The following is a 13,811-nucleotide window of genomic DNA, read 5'->3' as shown; positions in this document are numbered from 1 at the left end:
TCAATCTTTTCTGGTTTGGTGTTTTCTGTAGCTCTCACCGAGTAGACTGCAGCAGATTTGCTGCGTTTTACTGCAGCAGGACCAGTAGCAGCCTTTTCTTGAGCCAGATCTTTCTCCAGCTTTTCAGACTGATGCTGCTTTACAGTCACACGGTGCTGAACTCGCTGAATCTGTAGATAACGCCTCACATTAGACAGTTCACATATCACTCAAACACTCAGTTTTCAACTGCAATTGAACACCATGTTCCTAGAATGCTGCCAGGGCACTGCAATGAAAGTAGCTCAAGTGTTCTGAGTATTTTGTAGTGTGTAGCTTTGCAGTAGATAGGATGTCTTGGTTTGTTGCTAGGTGGTACCTGGGGAGCTCTGCGTGGTTGCCAGTAGGGGTTGACTGATTATCGCAGGGATCAGTAGGGATCCGATATTTTTGTATTTTCTCTCCAATTTGGAATGCCCAATTCCCAATGCATTCTAAGTCCTCATGGTGGCATAGCGACTCGCCTCAATCTGGGTGGCGGAGGATGAATCTCAGTTGCCTCCGCGTCCGAGACAGTCAATCCGTGTATCTTATCACGTGTCTTGAACGCATTACCACGGAGATGTAGCGCATGTGGATGCTTCAAGCTATTCTCCACAGCAACCATACACAATTCACCACGTGCCCCACCGAGAGCAAGAACCACATTATACCCCCACGAGGAGGTTACCCCATGTGACTCTACCCACCCTAGCAACTGGGCCAATTTGTTTGCTTAGGAGACCTGACTGGAATCAGTAGGGATCCGATATTAAAATTTTTAAAATGGTTATCTTGTCCGATCTGATTGCTAATACATTTTTAAATGCGTTCCATTGGCTCTGATGCCACTGCCTCTCTCTGAAAGGTTACGGCTTGTATTCTCAGTGTCCCACCCACAGTATTATCGGACTGGTTAGAGTAAATGGCCAATCAACACTGTACTCTGTATATGTGGGAGAGAAGTTGGAAGGAGGTAAGCAGTGGGAGAAAGCTGCATCAAAGAGAGGAAAAGCTGTTTTAAAAAAGGTAAGAATTTAGATACTGAAGTTGCAATAAACATCACAATACTCTATGCTGCCAGCAGTCACCAATTAGCGGATTTGTTCCATTATGACAACGGTTGCCCCAGCTCACCGTTTCTACACTTTAGGTTAGCAGTGCGACAAAACAATGGAGCTGTGTATATCGCAAGAGCTCCGGGCATTGATAGCACTAATCTTTCAGCACCAAATCCTTGAATATTTTTCTCCAACATCGAACGCGCTTCATTAATGCCTTTTCGCGCTACGCACACATTGCCTCTCTCCAACAGCCTTCAACGAGAGACACCGCATAGTAGATCTGTAGATGCTGTTATTTTAACAGAGAAATACAATCTGATCCCAGTGTTGTTTTTTTGCATAATTAGTTCAGAATATCTTTACCTCATTGTGTGGAAAGAATTGGGGTACTGGAAAAACATTGGTCGAACCCCTGTTGCCAGGGCATTGCTTTTTAGAACACTGCTTTTCAGTTGCTAGGGTGTTCTTGGTGGTTGTCAAAAGAACCTACTATCAAGTCCTTCCATTGTAATTCAACTTATTTTTCTTCGCCCATTGTATTGTACACAAGGTGAAAATAATATGTTCATTCCTTAGAAAACTAACTGCACACCTCTACTGAACAAGCAGCATGATTGAACTAAATGCAACTGAAAGACATCTAATACCCACACACACCTGTTCCTGTAGTTTCTTGAGCAGGACTCTATTGGCACTCACAATCTTCTCCGATGCCAGCATCTGCTCTTTGAGTCGAATCACTTTTGCCTCGGCTGCTTTCAGAGACTCTTTCTTCTTAATTTCCTGCTGCAGAAGCTGCTTCAACAGAGACTCATCTTGACTCAGCTGAGCTCTGCATATAAAACACAGGAAATGTTCACAGAGATACATTCGTCTGTATGAGTGCATGTGTCTTAACCTGTAAAACAGAGATGGACTCACTTGTGTTGATTGAACTTCTCCTGCAGGTCTGCTGCTCTTCCTCTGATGTCCAGCTCCGAGTCAGAGTCCACAGGAGATGAGGACACTATCAATCTCTGCTTCTCCCCACTGCAGAAAATCACATCAGTGTTTAACAGCACTTCATAACCTCTCATCCATGATGCTTTTTATGCATTTAATCTTCTGCTACAGTCCAAAATGATTAAATGACGTCTTTAAATGTAGCGCCATCTCTCTTTTTTTTTTTTCCCAGTGTTTCATGCAGGGGCGATACATTTTTAGACACTTTGTCCATTTAAATGGAAACTGAGCCTTTCAAACAGGTCTCGAGGCATCCACATTCGGTTTCATTCCTGGCCCATCATCTGTTTTAGCCCAAGATTGCAATCGGCCTGAATGGCTTAAGTCATTGTCAGTGTTTGGCACAGATCCAAAATTCAAATGCTCATTTAGCATTCAAATGTGCATTTTTATTCTTAATTCCCTGAATATTCAAATTTTAGAAGGAAGTGATTACTTCTATTTAATCAAGCATTAATTATTGCTTCTTATAAAATGTAACACATTTAAACTGCTCAAGTTGATTTAGCATTATTTCGTGGCCATGGGAAGTACAAAGTGTAGCCATGAAGGATACAGTGTGTGTTCAAGGATGAAATTAGGGAGAGGTAACAAAGATGGAATGAGGGAGTAAAGAGCTGTTTAATGTGTGTCTCAATGTTACCAGAAATGTATTAAGTAGGAATGCTATTAATTAATCGGGACACCATGTAATTAATTCGATTAAAAAATTATCGATTGACAGCCCTAATAATACAATTATTTTTGACTTTTAATTTTTAAATAAATTTAACAGTAATATATATATATAAATCGTGCACTTTATAAACCCTCATACTTTTATTTTGACATTCTGATCTCTCCAGGAAGTCCTGAAGTGTCTGTTTGTAGGCAAGTTCACAGTAGTTTCATTCGCTTCTTATTCAAATTCAGGTAAAATGCTCCTCCAGTGTCATTCTAAATGCATATTATAAAATAACCAAACTATTGAGTATATCTACATCTGAGATGCTGTTCTTGACTAGCGCTCAAATATTGTGCACCGCTGTGAAGGCTAACGCCCGTTTCACACATACTCCGTTTGCAGTGTGTATGCGGTACCCATGTTAACAGGTTAGAGCTTTTACACTGCACGCGGATGCAGTCCGTCGATCCGTTCCAGTTGCGGTGCGTATACAGCAGTGCAGCGATCGTTTCTGCACCGAGTCTATTTTAGCTGTGCTGCACCGCACTGAATTAAAGTGGCAGCGCATTGTTCACATTAAAATAGACATAGATTGACAAGAAACTGTAATAATTTCATCATATACGCATAATTACAGTTAATGTGTTCTTCAGTTACTAAATTACAGGGTCAAGAAAAACAAAAGTATGATTATAGTCCCAAAAGTTGCAAAATCCCATCATATATGATTTTTTTTAACCTAAAAAAAGACAGTGAACCCAAATGCGTCTCCTTCTTAGCAACAGATATAGCGCGATAGCTTTTCTTCTGTCAACAACTCGAACTACATGTAAACAAAGAATCACAATGATTAAAATTTATTTTCATACTGTTTCAATGCCTTAAACAATCTCAAAGTTAACGTTTGGATTTAAAATCAAAATTCCTTACACATTTTTGATTTTGTGGCACACAGAAACTGCGGATCAGTAGTCCACTGCAAACGCAGCATATGTGAAAGCACTATAGCGCGTGCTGCTCCTGTACCATATACGCACCGCATACGCACTGCACACGGAGTATGTGTGAAACGGGCGTAAAAATAGCCACAAGTGCATCCCCAGCCTGTGTGTATGTGTCAACAGAGCCGCACCATTCACTAATGCACTGGCGCTGTACATTTTGTGATTCACAGAGCTATTGCACGTCTTCATGAACTACTTTGTGTTTTTATGGTTCTTCTAACTATGCGAGAGAGAAAACCAGACTTCTGTTTTTTCCCCAATTAAATTTCACCACAACTGTCGGCTTTACCTGCTCATGTCCTCCCTTAGCCAGCGATACTCCACCTTCTTAACATCAGGCAGTGCTTCTGCACTCTTCACTGGGTTGTTCTTCTCTGACACTGAATGATTAGGTTTGGCTGCCTGAAAACAAAATATCATCAAAATGATCATGTTATTCAGACTGAAGTTGATCAAACATAGTCTAAACAATTTGCATAACATTCATTCTCAACTCATACACACATATGAGACATTTTTCATGCACTCTTTGTAAAGTGTTCCACATTTTCTTTTTTTGTGCACTTGTTTTTTGATTTTACAACTAAATCTGTCTTTGGCTATGTTCAGACTGCAGGCAAATCAGATTTTTTTTCAGAAAGACTGTCCACACTATTAATCACAAGTGATGAAATCAAATTTGGGCAGTCTGAGCAAGGCCTTAGTGCTCAAGTGCCCCAAGTGCTACTTTACACACCTCTACAGTTCGGCGTGCTTCTTTAATCATGGACTCCAGCCCTCCGAACACACTCTGAGCAGGATTGCAGCTCTCGCCGTCAGAGTCGCTGTCGTCAGACGCGTTCAGACACACCACCACGGTCTTGTGCCGAGGCAACTTTACAAAAGAAAAGAGAATTTACAAAAAAAGAGTTTGAACATGTGCACCTGCCTGATGTTATATCTCTGGGTATGTAACGGTGACACTCACCACAAACGGAGCTTTAGGAGCAGGATGACCCCGCACAAACTTGAGCGCTCGTGCGTGCGAGATGACAGTGTTGAGGCTAACTGCAGTGAGGTTGTTCCAGGTGTTGGGCTGAACTGCTGGTCTCAGAGCAGGAGAGGGTGGACCACTGCTACTGGATGCGTCCTACAGAGAGAATAGCAGTGTTATATACATTACATTCCACAGGAACCCATGTCCTGTGACGCTCCGTTACCTCTGCTTTAACAACGCGCTTGTTCGCCAGGGATTTGAGCAGTTCCTCTCTCAGCAGCATCTCCTCTTCCTCCTCCTCATCAGCAAATGGAGGCTTCGGTGGTGGCTCTGCTTCATCTGGGGGTGGCAGCGGGGGCAAAGGAGGACAAGGAGCTGAACGAACAAACTCCATCTGCTGCAGATAGTGCTGCTCCAAACCCTGACACAAAACAACACAAAATTACCATCAGACAAATAAGAATGTGGAGTTGAGATGAGATGAGGCAAGAGGGTTAATGTACCTGTCTGAGAGGTGTGGACTCCAGAGGAAACACAGGAAATACATCATGTGTTGGGGATGTGGCTACAATCAAAACAATTCAATTCAGATTCATGTTTGAAAGATGTTTTCTAGCTAAATCCTGAATGAAAACGGTTTAGATAAGAACTATATTTTTCTGACTGTGTTTCCCATGAGACTTGTGTTTCCCTAGTACATTACTAGTCTTCAGTACCTGGTGAGTTTGTTTCACTGTCAGTATCCATAGCGACCTCATCATAGTTATCATACTGGTAGAGGTTTCCTGATGTGTCCAGACTCTGTTTAAGCAGTTTCCTCTGATCAGCATCTGAAGACTGGAAGATGTCACATAAAAACATCACATTCTTTTCATCCCTATTCAATTTGATACATTTAGGCAGATTAATCAAATGAATGAGAAAGATTAAAAGTGTGTGTTTTTTTTAATTAATTTTAACAAAATAACATAATTGTGTCAGACGCATTCTTGCATCTGTCTGCTGAATTTTTGTTTGTTCGTGTACTAGGGTTGTGCGAACCGGCTACAAAAAAATATATATATTAGATATTTTCAGCCTATTGATACAATTCAATATATATTTCTATTAATGTTTTTGCTCAGAAATGGCTTCAAAATGTTTAATGCAAGAAATAAAGATCACCAAATATACCCAAGGAAGAATGCGATTTTCATTTATATGCACCAATACAACAAAACATATTAAATCAAAATCTATATTTACAAAACATATTTTACTACAAACTACAGCTGTCAGAATGAATGCACTACAGCATGCGTTCCATATTATGATGGAGAAACCACCTTTTAATGCTGTTTGATGTACAAAATAAGCACAGATGGGACTAAGAAATCAAGTATTTTTCAGCCTATCACATGTAGGGCACAATTATCAAAGAAGCACGGCGGGAATATGCAAACTATGTGGAGACTAGTTCTATCAATTAGTCAAACTCCCACTTAGACTTTGGGATACGTTTAACATTACTTGAATTGGTGATATTTTAATGCATTTTTATCTTGAGATTGTGGACAGTTTTGTTTGGAAAATTGTAATAAAACATTATATTGTTATATATTGTTTTGTTTTCTTTCCTAAGAAGGAACATTTTAATTGACAGCACTAAAACAAAATTACAGTGTGTGCAAAAACTATCAACTCGTTTAAGTTCAATAATATTATTATTACAATTCTGAATTATTACCTTTTTTTGAGGATTACATTTGTTTAATTCAAATCTAGTAATACATTTCAGAAATATTTACTGCACTTTCACCAAGAGCCTTGGTATTTTACCATTTTTACCTCATTACAAATCTGGAGAGATGCTGTCATCTACTTTTCTGTGAAAGTAGGACTGTATCTACTGAACAGAGCACTGAAATCATCATGAGCCCTGCACATGTACATAGAATAGTGCATCACATGTTCACTCTGAAGTAGGGATGCCCAGAAATTGTGGCCGCCAAAAACGGTCGAAAAACTGAACAAAAACGGTTACTTTAAAATCAAGTTAGTTACAGAGACACTGACATGAAGAAAATGCAGGATTTTATGCAAAAATATGTAATTAGCAGCTAATGTTTAAATATATATTGATGGTAATAAGATTGTTCTTATAATTGAGATGTGCATCTGTACAGTGCATGCGTGTCCACCAGAAAGAGTGCAGCAGCACAAAAACTCTCAGATTATGATAATGAAAGATTATGAAAGCACACTGTGGTGAAATGGAAAATGCACATTCTGTTGGTATTTGCATTACCTAGTTGCCTATTAAAGTCTACATTCCCAAAAGTAACAGTATTACTGCTGTAAAACCAGTTATTTGTAGCAAAACAATGATTTCTGAAAAGAAAACCATGGAGACGGCTGTCATGGTTACTACAGTAAAACCATGGTTAATTTTTTACTTTGTCTTTAACTAAAAAACCCTTTTCTCTAATTAATCAATCAATCAACATTTTAACTTAATACTTGCACTATAACGCTACATGCATTGACATAAAATGCATTTCAAACTCTACTGCACATATTCAATATTCCGAAGCAGTACATCACTATAGAAGGAACTTTACTATTAAAATGGATACGAGGGATGTTGTGATGCAGCGCGAATGTTTTAATCACACGCGGAAATCTTCTTCAGCGGAGTAGGGAAACATATTGTTAGCAATGAACACCCCAGTTGCTATAGTTATTGTTTTATGCCTGTCTAAATATCACTGAGTGCTTGCTTAAAAACGAACGAGTGTGTGCAGTTTCGGCTAATCTGAGGCTCTGCGTGCGCCGTGAGCTATCTTTCCCTGGTGATTTCGGCTTAAATCAAAATGTTCAACTACACACAACACTTGCAGAACAGTGACGTCATCAAGCTGACCCAAGTAAAATACAGGCGGAGCGTTTCCATAAACAGATCCATTCAGGTGCATTAGCAGAGGTTGTATCTGTGCGTGTCTATTTGGCACTTTATTTTCTTCACAAAACCTTGTGCTCCAGATGCATCAATAAACTTGAGGTAAACCGCGGTGCCAATGCTTCCGGAATCGTGGGTGGCAAACCGTACAGTTCGTTTTTTTACAGAGAACAGCTACACCCTTAAAGGGGTCATGACATGAGAAACCAAATTTGCCTTGATCTTTTGGTATATAAGAGGTCTTTGTATCATTAAAACGTCCTGCAAGTTTAATATTTTAAGACGTCCTCCCCATTCTAAACGAATCATTTATTTAATCAAGCTCAAAATACAGCTCGTTCTGGATTCATGGTTAGAAGTGACGTGTCGGTTAGAAGTGACGTACCAGCGTTTGCATATGACCGCCTCCAGCACAAGATAACTACGCTTTAAGCGCCAAGACAACTACGCTCATTTCAGTATCGCCGTGCGCCTCACAAGTGTTCAGTCGATGGACAGCGAGCTCTGACAGAGACTACTTGTGCACAGGAAAATTACGATGCCACACAGATGTGCTGTTCCTGGCTGTGGTCAAACAAAACCTCTGAATAAGCTGCCGAAAGATCCAGACGTCAGGGAAAAATGGATGCAGTTTATTTTTTGCGGACGTCCCAGTCACAGCAAGGTTAACTTAAGCGTTTGTTCTGTACATTTTAAGGATGACTGTTTTGAGAACAAATCTCAATATGATGCTGGCTTTGCCAGAAAACTGTTGCTCAAAGATAAGTCCGTGCCGACTATTCTGGGAACAACGACGACGCAAACTGTAAGTAATCTATTTTAAACTTTAAACTACTTTTTAAAGCGCAATTTCATTCATTATGAATAATCACAGTGTTTTTACTTAGTTTACTTGCATATTGTTCTGGCTGGGAGCGTCAATAATTGATACATAGGCACTGACGTTAGCCAATCATAACAGTGGGCGTTAACACTGAAGTCTTAAATGGAAAACGCCCCCAAAACAGACTGTTTGAATCAGAGGATGAGAAACAGGGTGGGAAAAGGTCATAAATCACTAGATTTTAAAAGTTTTTCTTAAAAAAAATATATTAATACTATAATTGCACCTAAGGGAACATAATAATACAATAAAAAAACCATGTCATGACCCCTTTAATATATATATATATATATATATATATATATATATATATATATATATATATATATATATATATATATTTTTTTTTTTTTTATTATAATATTACACATACTGTATATAAAGCACTTTCGGTTTGGGTTTTTGGCATGTTGTCTCCAGACTTTTTGGTTTTGGCACATCACTACTCTGAAGCGCACAACACAAGCTATGCATTTTTATTTCTTTCTTTTAATTCTGTGGACTCGAGGAATTAGTGTAAAGATGCCCTAAAAACAGAATTTACATTTGTTCCGTGGGCTGGTGTCAGTTTCTTTTAAAATGTGATGTTTTATCCAACTAATAGCAGATGAGCGCCAAGGACTCTGACCTTGCTGCGTGAGCGATGTTTAGATCCCACCAGCTTCATGAAGCGGTTGTACTGCTCATCCTGATTAGACAGATCTCTGATCTTCCGGATTTCATCCTCTCTCTTCTTCCTCTCCTCCTCTTCCTCTTGTTTGTGTCTCTGCTCTACTTGTTGTCTCTGATGCTGCAGTTTCCACGTGCGCAGCTGCTGCTTCCTCCATGCCTGCTTTGCTGCAGTACAACACATGCATGCTTATCAGGAAATATCTGCCAATTAACAGGGACTGAAGCCCTGACAAAATCATGTCACTGTGTAATATACTGTGTACACTTCTTACTCATGTGTGCAGGTTTCTTTGCTTTGGCTGCTGGTTTGGTCTTGTCTGGAGCTGGTTTCGCTGCAGGTCTGACTCTGTCCTGTGATCTGCACACTACAGTGTTTGTTCTGCTGTTCATCTGGTTCCTGTCACATGGAGAGCTACTCTTGTCCTGAGACACTTTGACAGCTTTAGTGATCTTCTCCCTGCTCTCCTTCAGAACCTGCTGCTCCTTCTGCTGCCACTTCCTGCTTGCAGACTGCAAAGCTAAGAGACGCAGCTGTAGCTCTGACAAGTCGTCCTCTTCCTCCTTTACCTGATCCAACAACAAAACAAATCTGAGATAATATGACGCACAGTTGAGCGCATACGTTTGCATCCCCCTTGCAGAATTTGCAAGATGTTTATCATTTTAGGGATCAGATGAGTATTGCCTTGAAGCTATTTGACAACAGATCTTTACATTTATTCCACAAGATAACATAACTGTATTTAAACACAATCCTTTTCAAAAGTTTACATCCCATTGGTTCTAAATACGGTGTGTTGATGATTAATGCACGTTTGTATCTTTTGTGATAGTTGAGGAGTCTCTGTTTTGTTCGGAGCAGTGAAGCTGTCTACTGTTCTAAAGACAAATCCTCCAGGTACTTCACATTCTTTGGTTTCCCAGCATCTTCTGCACATTTGAGTTGTTCCCAGCAGTGGCTATCCATGTGACATCCAGATTTTGACACTTACGACAACTACTACAAAAGGTGCAAACATTCATTGATGCTCAAGAAGGTCACAGATTTTTTTTTTTTTTACTTCTGAACTGGATGATTTGAATGGATTGTTATAATTTTGTTTTATGGGATATATGTCAGTATGTTATGTAGCTTCTGAAGTTATTTTATACTAAATACAAAAATATGATCTTTTATCCCTTATATTTGTATGTATTTTGAAAGGTGTCTGAAAACTTTTCTTCAGCCAAGTGGGTTTGGAACAACACAAGTGTGAGTAAATTTACATATTTTCAGATTAATTATTCCTTTAAAACCTCCTTTCATTAACTGATGAAAATGAGAATTATTTTAGAAGGTTCAACCCCTATTGGTGTAAAGTGTTTAACCAGTAAAAATAAACATGTACCTTGTTGTGGGCAACTGTGAACACTTCACTCACAGTAGAGATGTTGAGATCTGCTTCTGACTCATCCTTCACATCTAAGAGAAAAACAAAATCTGATGAGAACATTGATCTGATAACAATTTCAAAGGAATTGATGAAGAACTGTTGAATCAGGATTTTCTTAATGATACCATCATCTTGACTGGTGTCCTTCATCTCATCATTGTCCTGTCTCTGGACCTCCGGAGCGCTTCTGCTGTTGAGTGCGTCTCGTTCAGCAGGGCTCAACAGCTTCTGTCTGAGCAGTTTGATGTTGAACGCTTGAAACATTTTCTTCTGCTCCGTCACAGCAGAAATGGTCTCCTCTATCGTGACGCTCGGCAGGTCGCTGTTGGTGCCTGCCGAGCGCTGATCATGTGTGTCCTCGTCTTTCAGGGCCATTCGCTCCTCCTTGCGGATGCATTCAAGCTCTACCTGAATCTGTTTGTACTTCAGCAGCAGATCTTCAAAGCTCTCATCCACAGTCTCTACTTTAGGAGCAACTGTCCACTTCACCACACATCTGCCACCTGCTTTCTCTGAACATCAGCGGTTAAGATCTCCATAACTCGGCCTGTTTCTGCAGTATGCAGCCTGTGTACTGTGCACAGTATGTTCATTTTCTGTATAAAGAAGTTGCAAGAACTCTGTTCTTAAATAACAAGTTATTCAGAAGAGGAATGTTATATAGTAGACCATATTGATCTCGATTTTTTTTTTAATTGTCATTTAAAGATAAAAAAATAAAAAAATTAAGTCCTCTTGTTCACCCTCTGAAAATTGCTGAGGCCCTCTGATGAAGCACACTACTGTTTAAAACATTCAGAAGTAAATAATTGAGGTCTTATGAGGTACAGTAGCAAAATAATAATTGTAAGGGTAAGAGAAAGGGTGGAAAATGGTCATGAAAAACTACATAAGTGTTTTGTGCAACAAACTTTGAGAAAAACTAAAGGGGACTCAATGGGAAAATGATACAAAAGTGTTGAAGAGCACTACTCAACATCGAACCACTACTATCAAACTGCTCTTACCAACACATATTCCCAAACTTTTTTGTTTGATGGTTAGTGTGAGGCTTTGGGTGTATGCGAGATAGAGTTTGATGTTTACGGTTTCGGATTTAAAGATCTTAATATCCTTTTAAATGATGGTTCTGAATCAACTTTCCATTTGTTTTCCTCATATTTAAGGCCTTACATTGTTAAATCCCAGAGATATTGGGCTCTCAGTGTGGGTCCATCAATAAATTGTTATACTTTACTCATTTTCAATGGCCAAAAATAAAGCGTGGGTCACATGGAATGAAGCTAGTTTTTCTCATCCAACAAAAACAACGTCTTAAGTACAAAAAACAAGATGAATCCTTCATCTTGTTATTTCCTTCAGTACCCCAAATTAATCCTTCAGTACCCCAAATTAAATGAAAAATAAAGAATACAATACAAATTAAAAACCTAAAATCAGGTAAATTGGTCAAATTCATCAATCAGCATGGAGTCACACTTAAGGCCCACATCTTTGAGTTTTAATATATAGAGCCTTAATATAGGTAGAACTCCTTTCCTAGGATTGCTCCAAATAGGAGGAAAATTCATTTTACTGAAAAACAGTAAAGTCATTTTTCTATGTACAGTGCTTTTCACAAAACACAAAACTTTTAAAATCTAGTGATTTATGACCTTTTCCCACCCTGTTTCTCATCCTCTGATTCAAAATTTCAAAGCAGCTATACAGAAAATGGTGCTGTAAAGACTTTTAAGTCCTCAACCCCACGTGATTAAAAATCCTGCTTTAAAAATGATTTGTCTTTACCCAGTGAACAAGGCATGGAACCCAAAAATCCATAAGATATTAGTTCATGGATAAAGGGGTTGAGAAACCAAATAACGTATTACTCTGTTCATACAGAATTTAATATTTTGTCTTTCTTACACCTCAAAAAATGATCAAACCCACATTTTTGAGATGGGTACTTCTGGTTTATTTAACACAGAATGACACTGAATAATGGTAAATCTATAGTACTACATGATTACCCCATTCATGTTCTATGGTAATTACATGGTATTTCGCTGAGAGAGAAAAAACGATATAGTATTACAAATTTACGAGGATATATATACAAAACCACAGTTATATGGAACTCTGAGATGCACCGTGGTACTATGAAGATCATAATTATATAATGTAAATAAAAGAGTTTTAGAATAACAACTATCACCATATTACTGAGTCAGCGTAGTGAGTGTGTGATGTAAGGATACGTTTCCTGCATGGAGATTCGGTTCTGCCGCTGTGGTTCTCGGAGAATCGCTCTGGCCAGTCTCGAGTCCAGTCTGACGCGTGGTGAATGCGGTATCTGAAGCGGCCCAGCGCGCCGTGGCTGCGCTCCCAGAAGCCGGAACGCGGCGCGGCCTGTCCGTGCCCTGTGATCGGCCGAAGTCCAGGCGGGAAGGCTGTATGCGGGGAGGTGGGGATCATGGGCCCGGGCAAATTAGTTCTTATCGGTACTATAACGTTGTTTTTGACCATAGGCCCGGGTAAACGCGCTCTCTTGTTCATCATGCCTCGACTGGTTCGGGTGCGTCGCGGAGGCCGAACATTCTGTTGCCGCTGCGTCTGCGGCTCATCGTCGAAGATTTCGCCGTCCTCCAGCTCGCCCTCCTCTTTAGGAGACGCACAGCTCGAATTCACCTCCATTACTGAACCTGGCTAAAAATTACATGCGTTTAATAACGATTCATGCTGACAATTAAGATTGAACCACACGCGTTGCGTCAGGGAAAGTCAAATACTCGGATAAGCAGCTTTCAGTTTGACATCACGAACTGCTGTTTCACATTTCAGTATCGCGCAATAGCACGCTCTTCCCTGCCGTTTCAGATCTCAATATCGCGATATTTCAAAACCATTTAATGGTCGTAGGCTCATTCGAGATGAGCTAAATCTCCCCAGCGCCGATCACCGGTGTTCACCGCGAGGTGCATGCCGGTTACATTTTTTTTTATTTTTTTTTTATTATTATTACAGAACTTATATATACATAGGCTACATACAAGATCAGGGAAATGAAGCATGGTTGTAACTCTTACAATGAACCATCATAATGACAGAAACAGAAAATAAATATTATGGATTTGCAGACATCAAAATATCAAATTATATACACAAAAAAAGAAAA

The 13,811-nt window shown here is 39.5% G+C and overlaps 1 protein-coding gene across 2 annotated transcripts in view; it reads right to left on the bottom strand.

The window, feature by feature from the left end:
* Positions 1–13,518, bottom strand: part of LOC127637917 (zinc finger C3H1 domain-containing protein) — a 46,422-nt gene extending 32,904 nt beyond the window's left edge. Inside the window, exons 1-14 of one of the 2 annotated variants that reach the window (XM_052119166.1) lie at positions 12,895–13,518; positions 10,780–11,166; positions 10,610–10,683; positions 9,494–9,788; positions 9,178–9,386; positions 5,445–5,565; positions 5,232–5,293; positions 4,952–5,149; positions 4,720–4,881; positions 4,489–4,626; positions 4,042–4,154; positions 2,004–2,111; positions 1,740–1,914; positions 39–170 (exon numbers count right to left, since the gene is read on the bottom strand). In XM_052119166.1, the coding sequence (XP_051975126.1) occupies positions 39–170; positions 1,740–1,914; positions 2,004–2,111; positions 4,042–4,154; positions 4,489–4,626; positions 4,720–4,881; positions 4,952–5,149; positions 5,232–5,293; positions 5,445–5,565; positions 9,178–9,386; positions 9,494–9,788; positions 10,610–10,683; positions 10,780–11,166; positions 12,895–13,330 (2,610 nt within the window). In that variant the 5' untranslated portion in view covers positions 13,331–13,518. The remainder of the gene's footprint in view (positions 1–38; positions 171–1,739; positions 1,915–2,003; positions 2,112–4,041; positions 4,155–4,488; positions 4,627–4,719; positions 4,882–4,951; positions 5,150–5,231; positions 5,294–5,444; positions 5,566–9,177; positions 9,387–9,493; positions 9,789–10,609; positions 10,684–10,779; positions 11,167–12,894) is intronic. The other variant, XM_052119167.1, reaches the window with a different exon arrangement.
* Positions 13,519–13,811: the final 293 nt, after the last annotated feature.

The sequence above is a fragment of the Xyrauchen texanus genome, chromosome 46 (genome assembly GCF_025860055.1).
Source record: "Xyrauchen texanus isolate HMW12.3.18 chromosome 46, RBS_HiC_50CHRs, whole genome shotgun sequence".
Lineage (NCBI taxonomy): Eukaryota > Metazoa > Chordata > Actinopteri > Cypriniformes > Catostomidae > Xyrauchen > Xyrauchen texanus.
This window is presented reverse-complemented; position numbering and strand designations above follow the sequence as displayed.